The 14,991-nt window shown below is 48.5% G+C and overlaps 1 protein-coding gene across 1 annotated transcript in view; it reads left to right on the top strand.

The window, feature by feature from the left end:
* Positions 1 to 14,991, top strand: part of PODN (podocan) — a 42,851-nt gene that overhangs the window by 8,923 nt on the left and 18,937 nt on the right. Inside the window, exons 2-5 of the mRNA XM_043999538.1 lie at positions 3,198 to 3,460; positions 10,710 to 10,803; positions 13,274 to 13,338; positions 14,586 to 14,695. Of these exons, the coding sequence (XP_043855473.1) occupies positions 3,203 to 3,460; positions 10,710 to 10,803; positions 13,274 to 13,338; positions 14,586 to 14,695 (527 nt within the window). The 5' untranslated portion in view covers positions 3,198 to 3,202. The remainder of the gene's footprint in view (positions 1 to 3,197; positions 3,461 to 10,709; positions 10,804 to 13,273; positions 13,339 to 14,585; positions 14,696 to 14,991) is intronic.

The raw sequence follows: 14,991 nt of genomic DNA, 5'->3' as shown, positions 1-14,991 counted from the left end.
CTGGTATATTCATAGTTGTTTGCTTGTTGTCTTCTCATCAAAATGTGAACTCCTGGGGGAGGGGGCAAGGACTGTGTTCTTGCCTTTCTTTGCATCCCCAGCCTGCGGTACGATTCCTGGCACATAGTAAGCCTTTAATATATGCTTGTTGGGGGCAGCTAGGTGGCGCAGTGGATAGAGCACCGGCCCTGGATTCAGGAGGACCTGAGTTCAAATCCAGCCTCAGACACTTGACACTTACTAGCTATGTGACCCTGGGCAAGTCACTTAACCTTCACTGCCCTGCCCCCCCCCAAAATATATATATATATATATATATATATATATGCTTGTTGACTTCTACTGTCAGCCTTGGTTTCCTTATCTGTAAATTTGGAATAATACTAGTACCTAATTCAAAGACTTGTGAGGATCAAATGAAATAAAACATGTAAAGTGTTCTGTAAACCTTAAAGTAATATATAAACATTAGCTACTACTACTACTACTACTACTACTACTACTACTACTACTACTACTACGGCAGCTAGGTGGTGTCATAGTGCACAGGGAGCTGGGCCTGAAGTCAGAAGACTCATCTTCTTGAGTTCAAATCTGGCTTCAGACACTTACTAGCTGTGTGACCCTGGGTAAGTCACTTCACCCTGCTTGTCTCAGTTTCCTCATCTGTAAAATGAGCTGGAAGAAGGAAATGGCAAACCCCTCCAGTATCTTTGCCAAGAAAACCCCAAATGGGGTCACCAAGAGTCAGACATGACTGAAGTGACTGAACAGCATTATTATGATGATATACCTGGCACATAGTAAGTGCTTAATAAAAATGTATTGACTATGATTGTGGTAACCCTTGGCTGGAATGGGATGCCTTGGGAGGCAATGAGGGCACCACCACTGGAGGTGCCAGCAGGGACTGAAGTACTGAACTCTAAAGATGAGCAGACTAACTTCCCTGGGCACTGGGGCTTGGATTCTGGAATGCCTGGGTATGGAGGCTGGGCCTCACATCCAGTGTGGAGGAAGATGACCTGGGTGGAGAGAAGCAGGTCAGTGGGTGGGTTCTGGGTGCATAGTAATGTAGCCCCAGTGGATGGCTTGATGGTATAGGAAGCTGAAGCTGGTGTCTCTCACTCCAGGTCTCCTGAAGTCCCACTGCCCCTGATGGGAGTTGGGCATTTTGATGGAGAAAGTCGGGGGAGATAACTTGGGATCACCCAAAGATGTGGGCACTGTGGTAGGCGGCCTGAGGAGCCTGGGCACCCAGAAGGCAAAGGGGCACAGAAGAGGCGTTTATGTCAAAGGGAGCAGCCGCTGCTGTAGTTTCCCAAGGGCTGGTGTCCTCAGTGCAAGGGCACAGACGTAGGGATGAGAATGTGGGACGGTGGCATGTGTGTAGGTGTGCATGCAGGTGCGTGTAGTGGGGCTGAGGCTGTCGCAGCATTGGGGCATTTGAGGACTGGAAGGCGTCGGGGAGGGGGGGCAATCTGGTCTGACATGTACCTCATCACCTCCCTTTCTGAAGCCGTCCCTTCCTCAGATCTTCAGTCTATACCCACACATCCGCCATTTTGGTATTCCCAAGCCCAGGTCTGACTGTGTTACCTCCCCTGCTCGGTAAGCTCCAGGAGCCTCCTGTCTCCTCTGGGTTCAAATATAAACTCCTCAGCTTGGTTCTCAAAGGCCTGGCATACCTTGGCATTGGCCACCATTGAAGCCCCATTCTTCTTCTTCACACACTCTTCAAGCAAAGTTGAAATGCTGCCAAAGTGGCCTCCTTGTTCCCCTGGACATCCTGCCTCTAACAGGCCTTCCCCTGTGCCTGAAAGGTTCTGCCCCTTGCCTCCTAGTCTCTCCTCAAGATCCAACTCAGATCCCACCTGCAAGTGGAGGCCTTTCCTAGGTGTCCCTCCCCCTCCCCCAATGCCTCCCCTCTGAAAGGATCTCTTCTCTCTTCTGTGCAGATCTGACATGTACCTGCTCCCTTAACTGTTGTCTCCCCCATAGACTGGGAGTTCCTCAAGGGCAGCAGCTGTTTTTGCCTTTCCTTGTATCCCCAGGGGTTTCCTGGTACACAGCAGGGGCTTAATAAATGTGTGGTGACTGACTAGGCCCCAGGGGGCTTGCTCTTGGTAGTCTGTATCCCAGGAGGGATCATCCTGCTTGCTGCCCTGTGGCTGGGAGGGAGGGGGGGGCAGCCCCAGACTAGTGGGTGTTCGAGTTCTGAATTCTATGGAAAAGGAGCTGAGGCCTCCATGGGAGGCTTTGGCCCTCCTAAATATTGCCTGTTTAAGGAGAACAAGAGAGCTTCATCCTCATGGTAAGACATGTAGCTCAAAAAACGAAGCAAAGCAACCCCTTGCCCCAAAGCTTTCTGGTGCCCAACGTGGCTCCTGCCACCTCATGGACCTCCCAGCTGGTGCCTGTGGCATGTGGGCACACAGCAGAGCCCACGAGGCGAGCCACGGAATCCTCCGGGAAGCAGCAAGTGGGCAGTTTCACGAGTCCCACCTAGAAGGTGCCTGTCCTGGCCTTCCCCATCTTTTCTCACCAGCCACTTCATCTTTAGCAGCCATCATCAGCTCCATTCCCTTCAGCCCATCCGTATGAGCCATGTGTCCCCATGGATGCATCGCTGTGACACCTGGAGGTCCAGACATAAACAGAAATAGACGCTCCTATGTCCAGACCCCGCCCCCCCCCCCCGCCTCCTCCCCATGCACCACATTCAGTGCCATAAGAACCTGACAGATGCACAGACTCAGACACCACTGCCAAGAGTTTTTATGCCCTTTTACAGATGAGGAAACTGAGGCTGAGAGGGATGACTCTGGGCTCACAAGTGTCAGAATCAGGATTTGAACCCAGATCCTCCCAACTACACATCTAGCACTGTGGTTCTAGCGAAGAAGCCTGGGGGGGGACTTGTTAAGAGTCGGGGTTATGGTGGTCTGGATTAGAACTGGTGACACCTAGGGGTGGCAGGGGCCTCCTTGGGTCGCTCCACTGAGGGCTTTCAGAGAAGGTGGGAGGGGCACACCCTCAGCATATGGGGGGGGGGGGGATTCTCGACCGAGGATGGGCTGGACCAGAAGGCTTCCGGACTCCCTCCAGCGCCGAGGTGTGTTTGGGGGCCAGGGGCCAGAGGAGAGCAGGTTCTCCAGCCCTCAGCCGTCCTCACAGTGTCTTTCCTTCCTTTTCAGAGGCAATGGTCCCAAGCAGGACATTCCTGGTGGTGTTCTGGGCATGGGCCTGGGGGCCCCACGGTGCTCACGGTCAGACCGACGAAGACAACGAATTTCTGGAGGATCCCATCCTTTTTCTGAGGCCGGAGCCGGGTCAGGGGAGCCTCGATTGCCCCCGCGAATGTGTGTGCACACAAGAGGGTGTGGTGGACTGTGGAGGCATTGACCTCCGGGAGTTCCCTGGGGACCTCCCTGAGTACACCAATCACCTGTCCTTGCAGGTAAGAGCAGGACGCTTCCCTCTACACACTAGGAACACGGCCTTTGTCACATAACAACCCCGCCGGGTCTCCAGGCGAGATCTTGACCCTAACTGAAGCACCTTACAAACATCACATATTTGGGACAAAATCCAAACTTGAGAGTTTAATCAGTGTAGGAAACTTCCGGTATGGAAAAACCCCTCCACAGCTGCTAATCATCAATGCACCAAGAATTTACATTCAGAAATTTGCTGAGGGTCACACAGCTAAGTTGGGTGAGATGGGGCTTGAAGCCAGTGCTTGCTGCCCCTGACTGACCTCTCTATCCATTACATCCGACACCTAATGGAGAAAGAGAGGAAAGAGTGTTGCATTTGGAGATAGCAAATGTGGGTTCAAAACCCACCCTTACTGTTTCCTACCTATACAACCTCAATCAACTCAACAAGTCAATCAACAAACATTTATTAAGCACCTACTACATGCCAAGCAGTGTGCTGAGCATGCAAAGATAAGCAAGAAGACAGTCCCTGCACTCAAGGAGTTCACATTCTTTTTTTTTTAAATCATTTATTTATGTATCTATTTATTTTGCAGGGCAATGAGGGTTAAGTGACTTGCCCAGGGTCACACAGCTACTAAGTGTCAAGTGTCTGAGGTCGGATTCGAACTCAGGTCCTCCTGAATCCAGGGCTGGTGCTCTATCCACTGCGCCACCTAGCCGCCCCTGGTGCTCACATTCTAATGAAGGAGACTACATGCAAACAGCGACATACTCTTAACCTCCCTAGACCTCAGTCTCTTCTGTAAGTTGAGGAAACTGGTCTAGACACTCTATTGGCAAGAATGCTTAACCTTTCTCGTGTCATGGTTTGGGGAAGCCTCAGCACCATGTTTTTAAAAGCGTAAAATACCCAGTTACAAAAGAAACCCATTATGTTGAAAGATTTCTTTTTTTACTATTCAAATTCATTGATCCCTTGAAATCTATCCCCAAGGGTAAGAGCCTCTGCTGTAAGGTACCTCTCAGCTTTACTTTTAGGAACCTAAGATCGCGTATGTGCATGTAGACATATATAGATATAGATATTATGTGAGAATGACTGATGCTTGTATGATGCTTTAAAAAAAGTTTTCAGGGGGTTTTCCCAGCTGGTGTTGATGCACTCTGCCCCCACTCCAAAAAACTCCAAAGCTGTAAGATACCCTCTGTTCTCTGGATAAGCTAAGTGACCTCCATCCCCCAAACCAGTGAGCCCCAAGATGTGCTGTCATTGGTTCTTGGTCAAAGCACTTACCCGTATCTGGTCTCCCTGCCCCGCTGCTCACCTCCACCTGAAGGAATCTGCCTTGTCCTTCAATATCCCCTCCTCCAAGAAGCTTCCCTGTCCCCCTGTAAGTCTCCCTTTTCTTTCTCTGGACTCTTTCAAGCTCTTTTCTTAAACATACAATGTAAGGTCTCTGCCTGTTCCCCTGCCAGACTGTCAGCTGTTCTGTCTCCCTTCTCCTTGGTCTCCCCAGTTGGACGTGATTTTTCCTTTGTTGTGCTCTGCAATTGAATCATCTCTGCCTCTCCCGTGACACTTTAGTTGATCTAAATGTTTACAGAGAACGTGCTTTGCTGCCTGCTCCCGGTGGCAAGCCCAAGTGACTGGGGGGATGTTGGTACCTTCAACAAGAATAAAGAAATTGGAGAGATAATTGAGAAAGTTTGAGGAAAGATAATGAATCCAGTCTTGGACATGGTGAATTTGAGGTGCCTATAGGACATTCAATTAAAGATATCCAAGAGGGGCAGCTAGATGGCGCAGTGGATAGAGCACCGGCCCTGGAGTCAGGAGTTCCTGAGTTCAGGTCCGGCCTCAGACACTTAATACTTAACTAGCTGTGTGACCCTTAACCCCATAAGTCACTTAACCCCAATTGCCTCACTAAAAAAAAAACAACAACAAAAAACAAAACAAACAAAAAAAGATATCCAAGAGATAGTAGGTGATGTGAAACTAGAGCTTAGGAGAGAGGTTAAGGCTTGATAAATAGATCTGGGAATGACTTGTTTAGAGATGATCATCAAACCCATAGGAACTGATGTGATCTCATCACATCAGATCACACCAGATGAGAGAATATGGAGGGAGAAGAGCACCAAGACAGAGCCTTGGGGACAGACACTTGTGTTTAGTGGGCATGACTTAGAGGAAGCAGCAGCAGAGGAGACTGGGAAGGAGCAGTCAGACAGAAAGAAGGAAAACCAAGAGAGAGCAGTGTCATGAAAACATACAGAGGAGAAACTGGGGAGAAGAGGGGGATCAACAGTGCCAGAGGCTACAGAGAGGTCAGCAAAGATGGGGATTGAGGGAAGGCCATTAGATTGAGCAATTAGGAGATCATTGGCGACTTTTAAACCTTAAAGTGCTATAGACATGCTAGCTGTTATTTCTAGGGCCTCAGTTTCCCTATCTGTAAAATGATGGAGGTGGATTAGGTAATCTCCGAGGTCTAGCTCTAAGTCCTGTGATTCCAAGAACATAAAATGTGTAGGACATAGAGTCTTGGAGCTGAAATGTTCTTAAGAATTTTCCAAATTACACATGGATCAGAATTCTGTTAAAAAATGCCAATCCCAGGGGGTAGCTAGGTGGCGCAGTGGATAAAGCACCGGCTCTGGATTCAGGAGGACCTGAGTTCAAATCTGGCCTCAGACACTTGACACAGCTAATAATAGCTGTGTGACCCTGGGCAGGTCACTTAACCCCCTTTCCCCCACCCCCCCAAAATGCCAATCCCAGTGCTATTTTCCCTTCTAAAATATTAAATGCAACATTTCTATTCCAGTGCTTGATTGATTCTTATTGAAAATACTTATTAAGTGCAACATTTTGGGGTGTGAAAATTATAATTTACAATAGTAATTTATATTCATGTGTGAGTTCTTATGATTTCTAATTTCTATTCATCAGTTTTGACATTCCCTTAAGCTATCTCCCTGTATGTGGGAGAAGGGGGGTAGTGGATTCATAATCCAGAAGGGTTGGAAGACATCTCAGTGGCATCTTAGTCCAACCCCTTCCCTGATATCTCCCTTCAACTCCCTCCCCCTGCCATGTACCCAGTAAGTGGTCATGTGACCTCTGCTTGGTCATCTTCCAGAAGGGGGAAGACAGCTCATTCCTCTTTGGGAGTGTTCAAATTCTTAGGAGGTTTTCCCTGATAAACCCAAATTTGCCTAAATTTGCAATGTTCCTCTTTGCTCTCTTTTTGCCCTTTGGGGCTAAACAGAACAAATCTTGGCCCTTTCTGAACAACAGCCTTAGACCTGAGACCTGGGCATCATGTGCCTCCTGGGTCTTCTCCAGGCTCACCAAGACCAGGTGATTCTCATAAACAAAGAACTCAAGACCCTTCCTCCTTCTGACCACTATCCTCTGGATGTTCTCCACTTTATCCTGGGCACCCAAAGCTGGGCACCCCAAACCCAACGCAGTCCTACCAATGTCCACTGACCAGGGAGTACCACAGGGGGACCTCCTTCTTCCTGGAAGGGTGGCCTCCTTTAATGCTGCTGCCTCACAGCTTATTAGAGCTTATCAGCTCTTCTGACCATCCCATCACATGATTGATGTATATAACAAGCTTGGAGTTTAATAAAATCCAGTCTTTTCCAGACAAACTTCAGCTTAGCCCTGCCTCCCCTAGCTTGTCCTTGTGAAGTTGGTTATTTGAACTCAAGGGTAAAACTATATTTATCCCTACTGGATTTCATCTGAAAAATTCAACCCAATGCTCTAGCCTTCTTTGGAATTTGATAAGCCTTCCATGTCTGTCTGTCTTGTGGATATTAAACAGCCCAGAGCTAAGCACAGAGCCCTGCGGTACTCCACCACCCCATTGACATTATAGCATTAATGACTCCTACTTGACTGAGGCCATGCATGCAGGTCTGAATCCATCTAACGATATTATCACCCAGGCCACATATGTCCATCCTTTTCACAAGAAGAGTTTGGGCTTCTTTATCAAATGCTTCACTCAAATCTAGGTAAGCCAGATCCACAGCTTTCTCCTCATCTACTAGTCTAGTAGGCCTGTCCAAAAAGGAAGTGAGGTTAGCCTGGCACGACCTGTTCTTGATGAAGGTTGGCTGGCCCTTGGTCTCTCCTGCTCTCTTTTCTAGAGGATCACTGATCATCACTTCGATAATTCATTCTAGCCTTTCCCAGGAATTTAAGTCAAGCTCACTGGCCTACAGTTTGATTTGATTGACTGGAGAGGGGCAAACTTTCCAATTATCATGAAAGAGAAGGCCATCCCATCTGCCAGTTTTCTCAGGCCCCAGGATGTTGTGCTATTCAGTGCTCCTTACTGTCTCCTAACTTATTGTGAGCATCAGATCCTGCTTGGTCAGAGAAAAAAAAAAGAAATTAAGAGTCAAACAATATTGCATTTCTCTCTTTCGTCAGTTCTCATTGCCCCATGCAACCCAAGCATTGGGAAGTCATTCTCGGAGCTTCTTATTTCCTTCAGGATCACTTCAACTCCCTATTGTGGGGTTGTCCAGCTTTCCTTGATGTCTTCCTCTCATTCTGAGTCATGCCTGACTGTTTGTTCTTATGCTAATAAAATGCTAATGTATTCATCCTCACCCACACATTCCATCAGTTGCTGTCTTTTAAAAATATAGATATTTTTTATTTTTATTCTCACCTTCCCACCTCCTCCCTGCCTCCAGCCCATTGAGGAAGCAAGAAAAACAACCCTCGTAGCAAACATGTACAGCGAGGATCTAATCAGTGCAGATATTGAGTCCCATGAAGTGGTTGCATGTATTTGAATTCATACCATTCAAAGTTATAATTAGGGAAAATGTGGTAATTGTTCTAGTCCAGTGGAAATATACCACGCAAATTCAAATAATCACCATTATTTGCAGTCATCAGGAGCTAGCTGTGGACTCAAGCAAAACGAATTCCCACATTGGCCATGTTCACTGTGTTCCCCGCCCCCCCCACCCCAGTTTTACTTGGAATCCATCAGGAGGGAGGGTAGCATGGTTCATCATTAGCCTTCGGCAATTATGGTTGGTCTTTGTGTCCAGCTGAGTGTCCAAGTCCTTTGAAATTGTTTGTCTTTTTAGTATAGTTGTTTTCGCATAAATTGTTCTTCTGGTTCTGCTCACTTTACTCTATCAGTTGATGCAAATCTTCCTAGGCTTTTCTGAAACTCCAGTCTTCTGGACTGTGCCTTCAGAGCAGTTCTCACCTCTGTCCTCTTCTCTTTACTCACACAGCCACTGCCCTTGTTTAGGCCCTCATCACCTCTCACCTGGACCCTCCCCTCTCCAAGGAGTCCAGACAGCTGCCAAAATGCTCTCTCTAAAGTAAAGATCTGACCATGTGACTTCTTTTCTCCATAAACTATGGTATCTTCCTATATTTTCTAGGACAGGGTTTCTTAACCTTTTTTGTGTGTGTTGTTAAGGGCTAAAATTCTAGCTAGTCTGTCTAAAATATCTAATGAGTGGTTGCCAATAAATTATAAGCTTTAGCAAGAGTTAGACTTTTAAGCATTTATTAAGGAGAATAAGAATTTGGTAAAGAGAGAAGAAAGGCCTAGATTCCTCTATCTATTAAAGGGAGAGCACATTTCTAGCTCCGCTCTCCACCAGAGTCCAAAGGAAAGAGCACGAGACTGAGCGCCAGTCTCTTTCTTCCTCCTCCCACTAGCCCGCGTCACTTCCTGACGCCAAAGAAAAGACTCCTGGTCTTGCCCTCAAAGACCTTCGCTTCATGGGAGGAACTCTTCTACAGTAAGTCTCCAGCAGGTGGCGTCATTCCAATCGTTACAGTTCTGATCATTTCACTTTGCATCAGTTCATGTAAGTCTTTCCAGGTTTACCTGAGAGCATCCTGCTCATCATCAGAAATAATGGGGATTTTTTTACATGCATAGAATTACAAAGGAAATCAATTATATTTAAGTGAAAAAGTAACGTGTTTCCTATCCAAATTTATAGATTCCTCTGAACTCTACCCATTGACTCCTTGATGGTCCAGGTCAGGTTAAGAATTCCTGCTCTAGGATGAAATGCAGTCCCCATTTGATGCTTAGAGCCCTTCACGACTTGTCTCCAACCTCCTTCCCTGCCTTATTATACATTACTCCCCTTCATGCCCTCCTTGTGCCTTCTTCCTCACATGTGATGTTCTATTTACCATCTTTGGGCTTTTGCACAGGCTGTTTCCCATGCCTGAAATAGGAGCTTCCTCCTGTTCTCCCCCTGTGAGAATCTAGTTTCCTTTACAGCTCAGCTTGGAACAGTACAGGCCAGATTCTGCCCCTCCCCCCCATGAGCATTGTCCTTTATTCCTGTCTATGTACTTAGATGTGTGCAAGTTGTCTCCTGGAGCAGAGTATAAGCTCCCTGAGGGCAGAGGCTGTTTTACTTTCATCTCAGTATCCTCAGCTCCTAGCCAGAGGTCTGGGGCACAGTCAGCGCTTCTTAACTGCTCAGTGCCTTGTTGCTCCTCAGCTGGTTGCTGAGTTCCCTGAGCATCCACATCTGTTTCTTTAGATGACCCTTGATCTTCCTTTCTTCTCCAAATCATCACCCTGGGTGCCCTCAGAATCTCAGGATGCTCTCAGAAAAGCCTGGAAAAACTTATCCATCTCCAGAGAAGGAACAGACAGACAGACACAGAGATACACACACACACACACACACACACACACACACACACAGATACAGAGAGAGACAGAGAAACAGAGATGGAGACAGAGAGACAGACACAGAGAGACAGAGACAGAGACAAAGAGACAGAGACAGAGAAACAGACAGACAGAGAGATATAGAGACAGAAAGATACACAGAGACAGAGACAGAGACAGAGAGACAGAGACAGAGAGACAGATAGAGAGACAGACAGAGAGACAGACAGAGAGAGGAGAGTCTGGGTAGCTGGAGTCCCTGCCATTGCTGGATGCTGCTGCTATCTGTGCCAGGCTGGGGATCTGTTTTCTGAGCCACTCCTCTATTCATTCTCTGTGTGCAGGGCACTCCCTGGGATGCCCCCATGATGACATCATCTGGTTCTCTGCTGGCTCTTTGCCCCCGGGGCACGCCTTAGGGTCACTGATGGTTCCTGTCACTGGGTTGGTGTGGGAAATCCTGGCCTGGTCCAGTGCTGTCATTTTACTGGGGAGAGAAACTGAGGCTCAGAGAGGAGAAAGCCTTGGAGGTCCCTAACATTCCCCATCTCCTCTCGAACAGAATAACCAGTTGGAGAAAATCTACCCTGATGAGCTTTCTCGACTGCACAGGCTCGAGACCCTCAACCTTCAGAATAACCGGCTGACATCCCGAGGTGAGGAGGCCCTGGGTAGGGAGAGGACTAGAGAGACCTACAGGAGTGTGGGATGGGGGCACTGAAGGTATCAGGGCATGAGCCTTGGCTGGGGGAGGGGGGAGGCGCCTGCCTATGGCTTGCCCTGGGTGTTTGGGAGTGTCTTCACCAACCCAGGGCAAAGGAAGGCTGGTCCTCCAGGGTCGGGAGGATGGTGGGGAGGTTGGCACTCAGCAACCTTGACTCTGAAATCTCCTTTGGAGATTCCTAATGTGCTTTGTCTCCTTCCAGTCCTGAGAAGTGAAGGACCAGAGAAGGAGTAAGAGAACAGGTAGAATCCCAGAGTGTTGGAGTGAGAGGTGCCTCAGAGCCCCCAGGGTTCATCCAAGCTGGGCTGGAATCTCTCTAGTGACGGGGAGCTTACTACCTCCTGGGGCAAGCCATCCCACTGATAGATATTCTCACACTGTCCCAAACTCTGCCCCCTCCTCTCCTGGCTCCAATAGCTTCTTTTCCTCAGGCTAAACGTGTGGGGCTACATGTGACACAGATTCTTGAGGCCCCTCCCCCATCACTAGGGCTGCCCTTCTCTGGACATCTTATCAATGACTTGTCTCAAATGGGATGCCCAGAACTGAGCCCAGGACTCCAAATGGGGTCTGGCCAGGGCTCAGGATGGTGGAACTGTCTCCTACCTCTTCTTGGACATTGGGCCTTTCTCTATGTAGCCCAAAATCGAATTGAATTGTCTTGACTGCCACATCACACTCTATATTCATATTGAACTGGTGGCCCACTCAGCCCCCTTGATCTTCTTCAAAGAACAGTCTTGCCAGGACCCTAGTATCTGTGAAGTAGATTTTTTTAAGCCCTTGTGGAATCCTTTACCTTTGTCCCTATTGGATTTGTTTCTACCCTCCTCATGTGTTACCTCCGATGCAGCCTAAGGTCAGGGTACTCCTGAAGGCAGTGATCCATCATGGTTACTGTCTCCTTCCCTCCCATCTCTCCAATCATTTATACTTTTTCCATAAAGCACTTCCACATTACTTCACCCAATCCTCATAACTACCCTCCAAGAGAAAGGGAAGGAAAAAGAACAAAACAAGTTCTAAGGGAGTCAGGGCAGGTCCCATTGTTCCCATTTTAGAGATGAAAAAGTTGAGACCCAGATCGGGGAAATGACTTGCCTAAGGTTACAGCCCTCCTAGGAGGGAGATAGGTAAGAGAGCTTCCTCATTGGACAGAGAAGCAAGCTGAGTCCTAGAGAGTCATGATGCCTGGCCTGCTCTGGGCTACACAGCAAATTAGTGGCCAAGGTGGGATTTGAATCCATGTCCCTTAACTTCCAGCAAGGCGCTCTTTGAACTAGCCCGTGGCTGCCTCTCTAATATTTGATAAGAAACTTAAAAAGAAATTGGCCACAGAGATCCTAAATCTGTATAGTTACTCTGGTCACTGCCTACAGGTTGGGTGGTCAAGTAGAAAGAACCTTGGAATTAGATCCAAGAGACCTGGGTTCAAATCTTCCTTGCTCCAGTACCTACTAGTTGTGTGATTCTGGGCAGATCCTTTCACCTCTATGGGCCTGCTTTGTCATCTATAAAATGGGTAGAATGATATTTTCAGGACTTTACCTCAGAGGGGTATTGTAGACAAAGAACTATCTGTCAGCTCTCTCTGCATCTTCTGTCCTCCTTGGTAATCATTGCCTTGATCAGAGTTTCTAAGTCTTCAGAGTTGTTCAATGTTATTTGATACATTGTTTTCTGATTCTGCTCATCTCACTCTGTATCAGTTCATGCAAGTATTCTCACGATTCTCTGAAACCATGATTCTTTAATTGATGGGGACCCCCCTCAGTTTCCAGGTCTTTGACACAGCAAAAAGAGCTTCTCTAAATAGTTTTTGAATGCATGGGTCCTTTTCCCTTTTCTCTGGAGTATGGGCCTAGTAGTGGGATTGATGGACAAAGAGGGTTCCAAGTCTCTTTCTAGAAAGGTTGAATCAGTTCATGGGGTGCTTAGATTCTAATGGGAAACAAATACATGGGAGGGGAACCAGAGAAGGTCGGGGGGGGGGGTGTTGGTGGCCAGAGAGCAGGCCGTGTGGTGTGGAGGTGGCTGGGAAGTGAGCTGGAAGCTTGGACAACTCCCCTATCAGAGGCTACAGTGGTTCTTGGTATGGAGCCCAAGTTTCAGGTGGGGATGATGGGTAGAGTGAGGGTGCCCTGGTTCACTGATGTCTTGACAGTGATTTGAACCCCAGACCAGACTCTCACCAGCTGCCTCTAGCTCTGATCCTTCTAACTCTAGAAGCTGATGAGACTGGAAATAGCAGAAGAGGAAGATGCTGGAAAGCTTGACTGGGACCCTATAGTGGAGCCCTGAGTGCCAGGCTAAGACCCCAGGGGGCGATGTGCCTAGCTCTCTAGCCCTGAGCATCCTCCTCTGTCCAAGGTACTGACCTGCCTTCATTCATTCATTTGAAGGGCTCCCGGAGGAAGCTTTTAAGCAGCTGACAAACCTGAATTACCTGTACCTGGCCAACAACAAGGTAGGCTTGGGGTGAGATTTGAGTTGGGGGGGTGGTGTGAGAGGGGGAGGAGTTGCTTGGCTCACGCAGATTCTCTGAGGGCCTGATTTCCTTCCAGGCCACAAGGCTTGGGAAGGGGGCTCATGTAAGGCATGGCCAAGAGCTCCTCTCTGAGCAGGTGGCAGAAGGAGCCTGGACTTGGCCGCCAACAGGCTCCAGGTAGAATCTAGCACGTCATTAACCGCAAGGTGGTAGGGGCTGCTGGGCTCTAGCGGCTGCCCTGAGCTCACCTTTTCCTAGATGTCTGGAAAAAATCATTTCTTCCCTCAGGGTTAAGGTTGGAATAGGTGGCCTCTGAGCTCACTTCAAATGTGAGACTGTTTTGGAGGGAATTCTGTGAAGGCCCCTTGCCAGCGGCATGAGGGTTGGCAGCCTTCCCTCTGTCATGGCCTAAGCCCCTGGGGGCCTCTACCCCAAAGCCTGACCTCCCAAATAGGTCTTCATGGTGAGTGGGGGGGCAGAGAGAAGCCCTATCCTCTCTCTGGGCCTCAGTTTCTTCTTCTGTAAAATGCTTGGGCCCCAGGACCTCCAAGGTCCCTTTTAGCTCTGACAGAGCTCTCCTGTGCTTCTTCCATACCTGGAGGGAAATATCCATCTGCATATTTCTGACCCAGCATTGTCACCAGCTTCTCCAGGGGAAAACCTCCAGGGGAGGTTCCAAGGAGGAGGCAGGGCTTGGGGGCAGGTGGGGGGAAATGAGCCTGGTATGTGAGGGGATGGTTTGGGGAGGATCTTTCTTCCCTAGAACCTGCTGCAAAACTCAGGGACAGAGTCGAGTCAGAAATGGTTTTATTGAGAAGTGAAGGCCATCAATCTATTCTTAAGAGGGGAAGCCAAGAACTTTCAATGGAATGGGCTGGAAATCAATTCCTCCCTGTTCATCCCTGGGAAGGCACTTTGAAGCCACCTGGCATCCATTTTCTTCCCCGGAGCCAAGTGGGAAGTCATCCAGCCAGTGTCCTGTTGCCAATGTGATTGGGGAAGGGCTTGGCACTGCTCTTGGCCTGTTCCGGGCTCCATTTTTCTCCTCATCCATCTAATTGTCCATCCACTCATCTACATGTCCATTTACCTGCCTGTTTGTCTGTCTTCTTGTCTGCTCACCCACTCGTCTGTCTGTCTGTTATCCTGTTAGATACTCATCTATCCATCCATCATCACTCATCTGTCTCTGATCTTCTCCCCACCCGATCCGGCCCCCTTTCCAGCTAACTCTGGCTCCGAGGTTCCTGCCGAGTGCCCTGGTCAGTGCCGACTTTGCTGCCAACTTCCTCACCAAGATCTACGGGCTCACCTTCGGCCAGAAGCCAAACTTGAGGTCAGAGGTCAGAGTGGAACAGGGTCGTGGCAGTGATAGTGGGTTCACAGCACGGTGGGGTGGGGGGGTGGCCCATAGGAGTCCTGGGATGGATCCACGTCCATTTTATGGGAGTGTGTGGCTTAGCATGGCTCCTGGCTCATAGTAAGGACTTAGTAATGCTTGTTGAGTGACTGACCGACTGACCAACCCTTCTTCAGTTTGGTGGATCAGGGGAGGGAGAGAGAGAAGGAAGGGGATGCAGTATGCTAATTGTTTTTTCCCTTGGGGAAAATATGAGACGGGAGAGAGCCAGA

The sequence above is a fragment of the Dromiciops gliroides genome, chromosome 4, assembly GCF_019393635.1.
Source record: "Dromiciops gliroides isolate mDroGli1 chromosome 4, mDroGli1.pri, whole genome shotgun sequence".
In the NCBI taxonomy this organism is placed as follows: Eukaryota; Metazoa; Chordata; class Mammalia; order Microbiotheria; family Microbiotheriidae; genus Dromiciops; species Dromiciops gliroides.
Note: the sequence above shows the minus strand (reverse complement) of the source record. Positions and strands in the feature narration are given on the sequence as shown.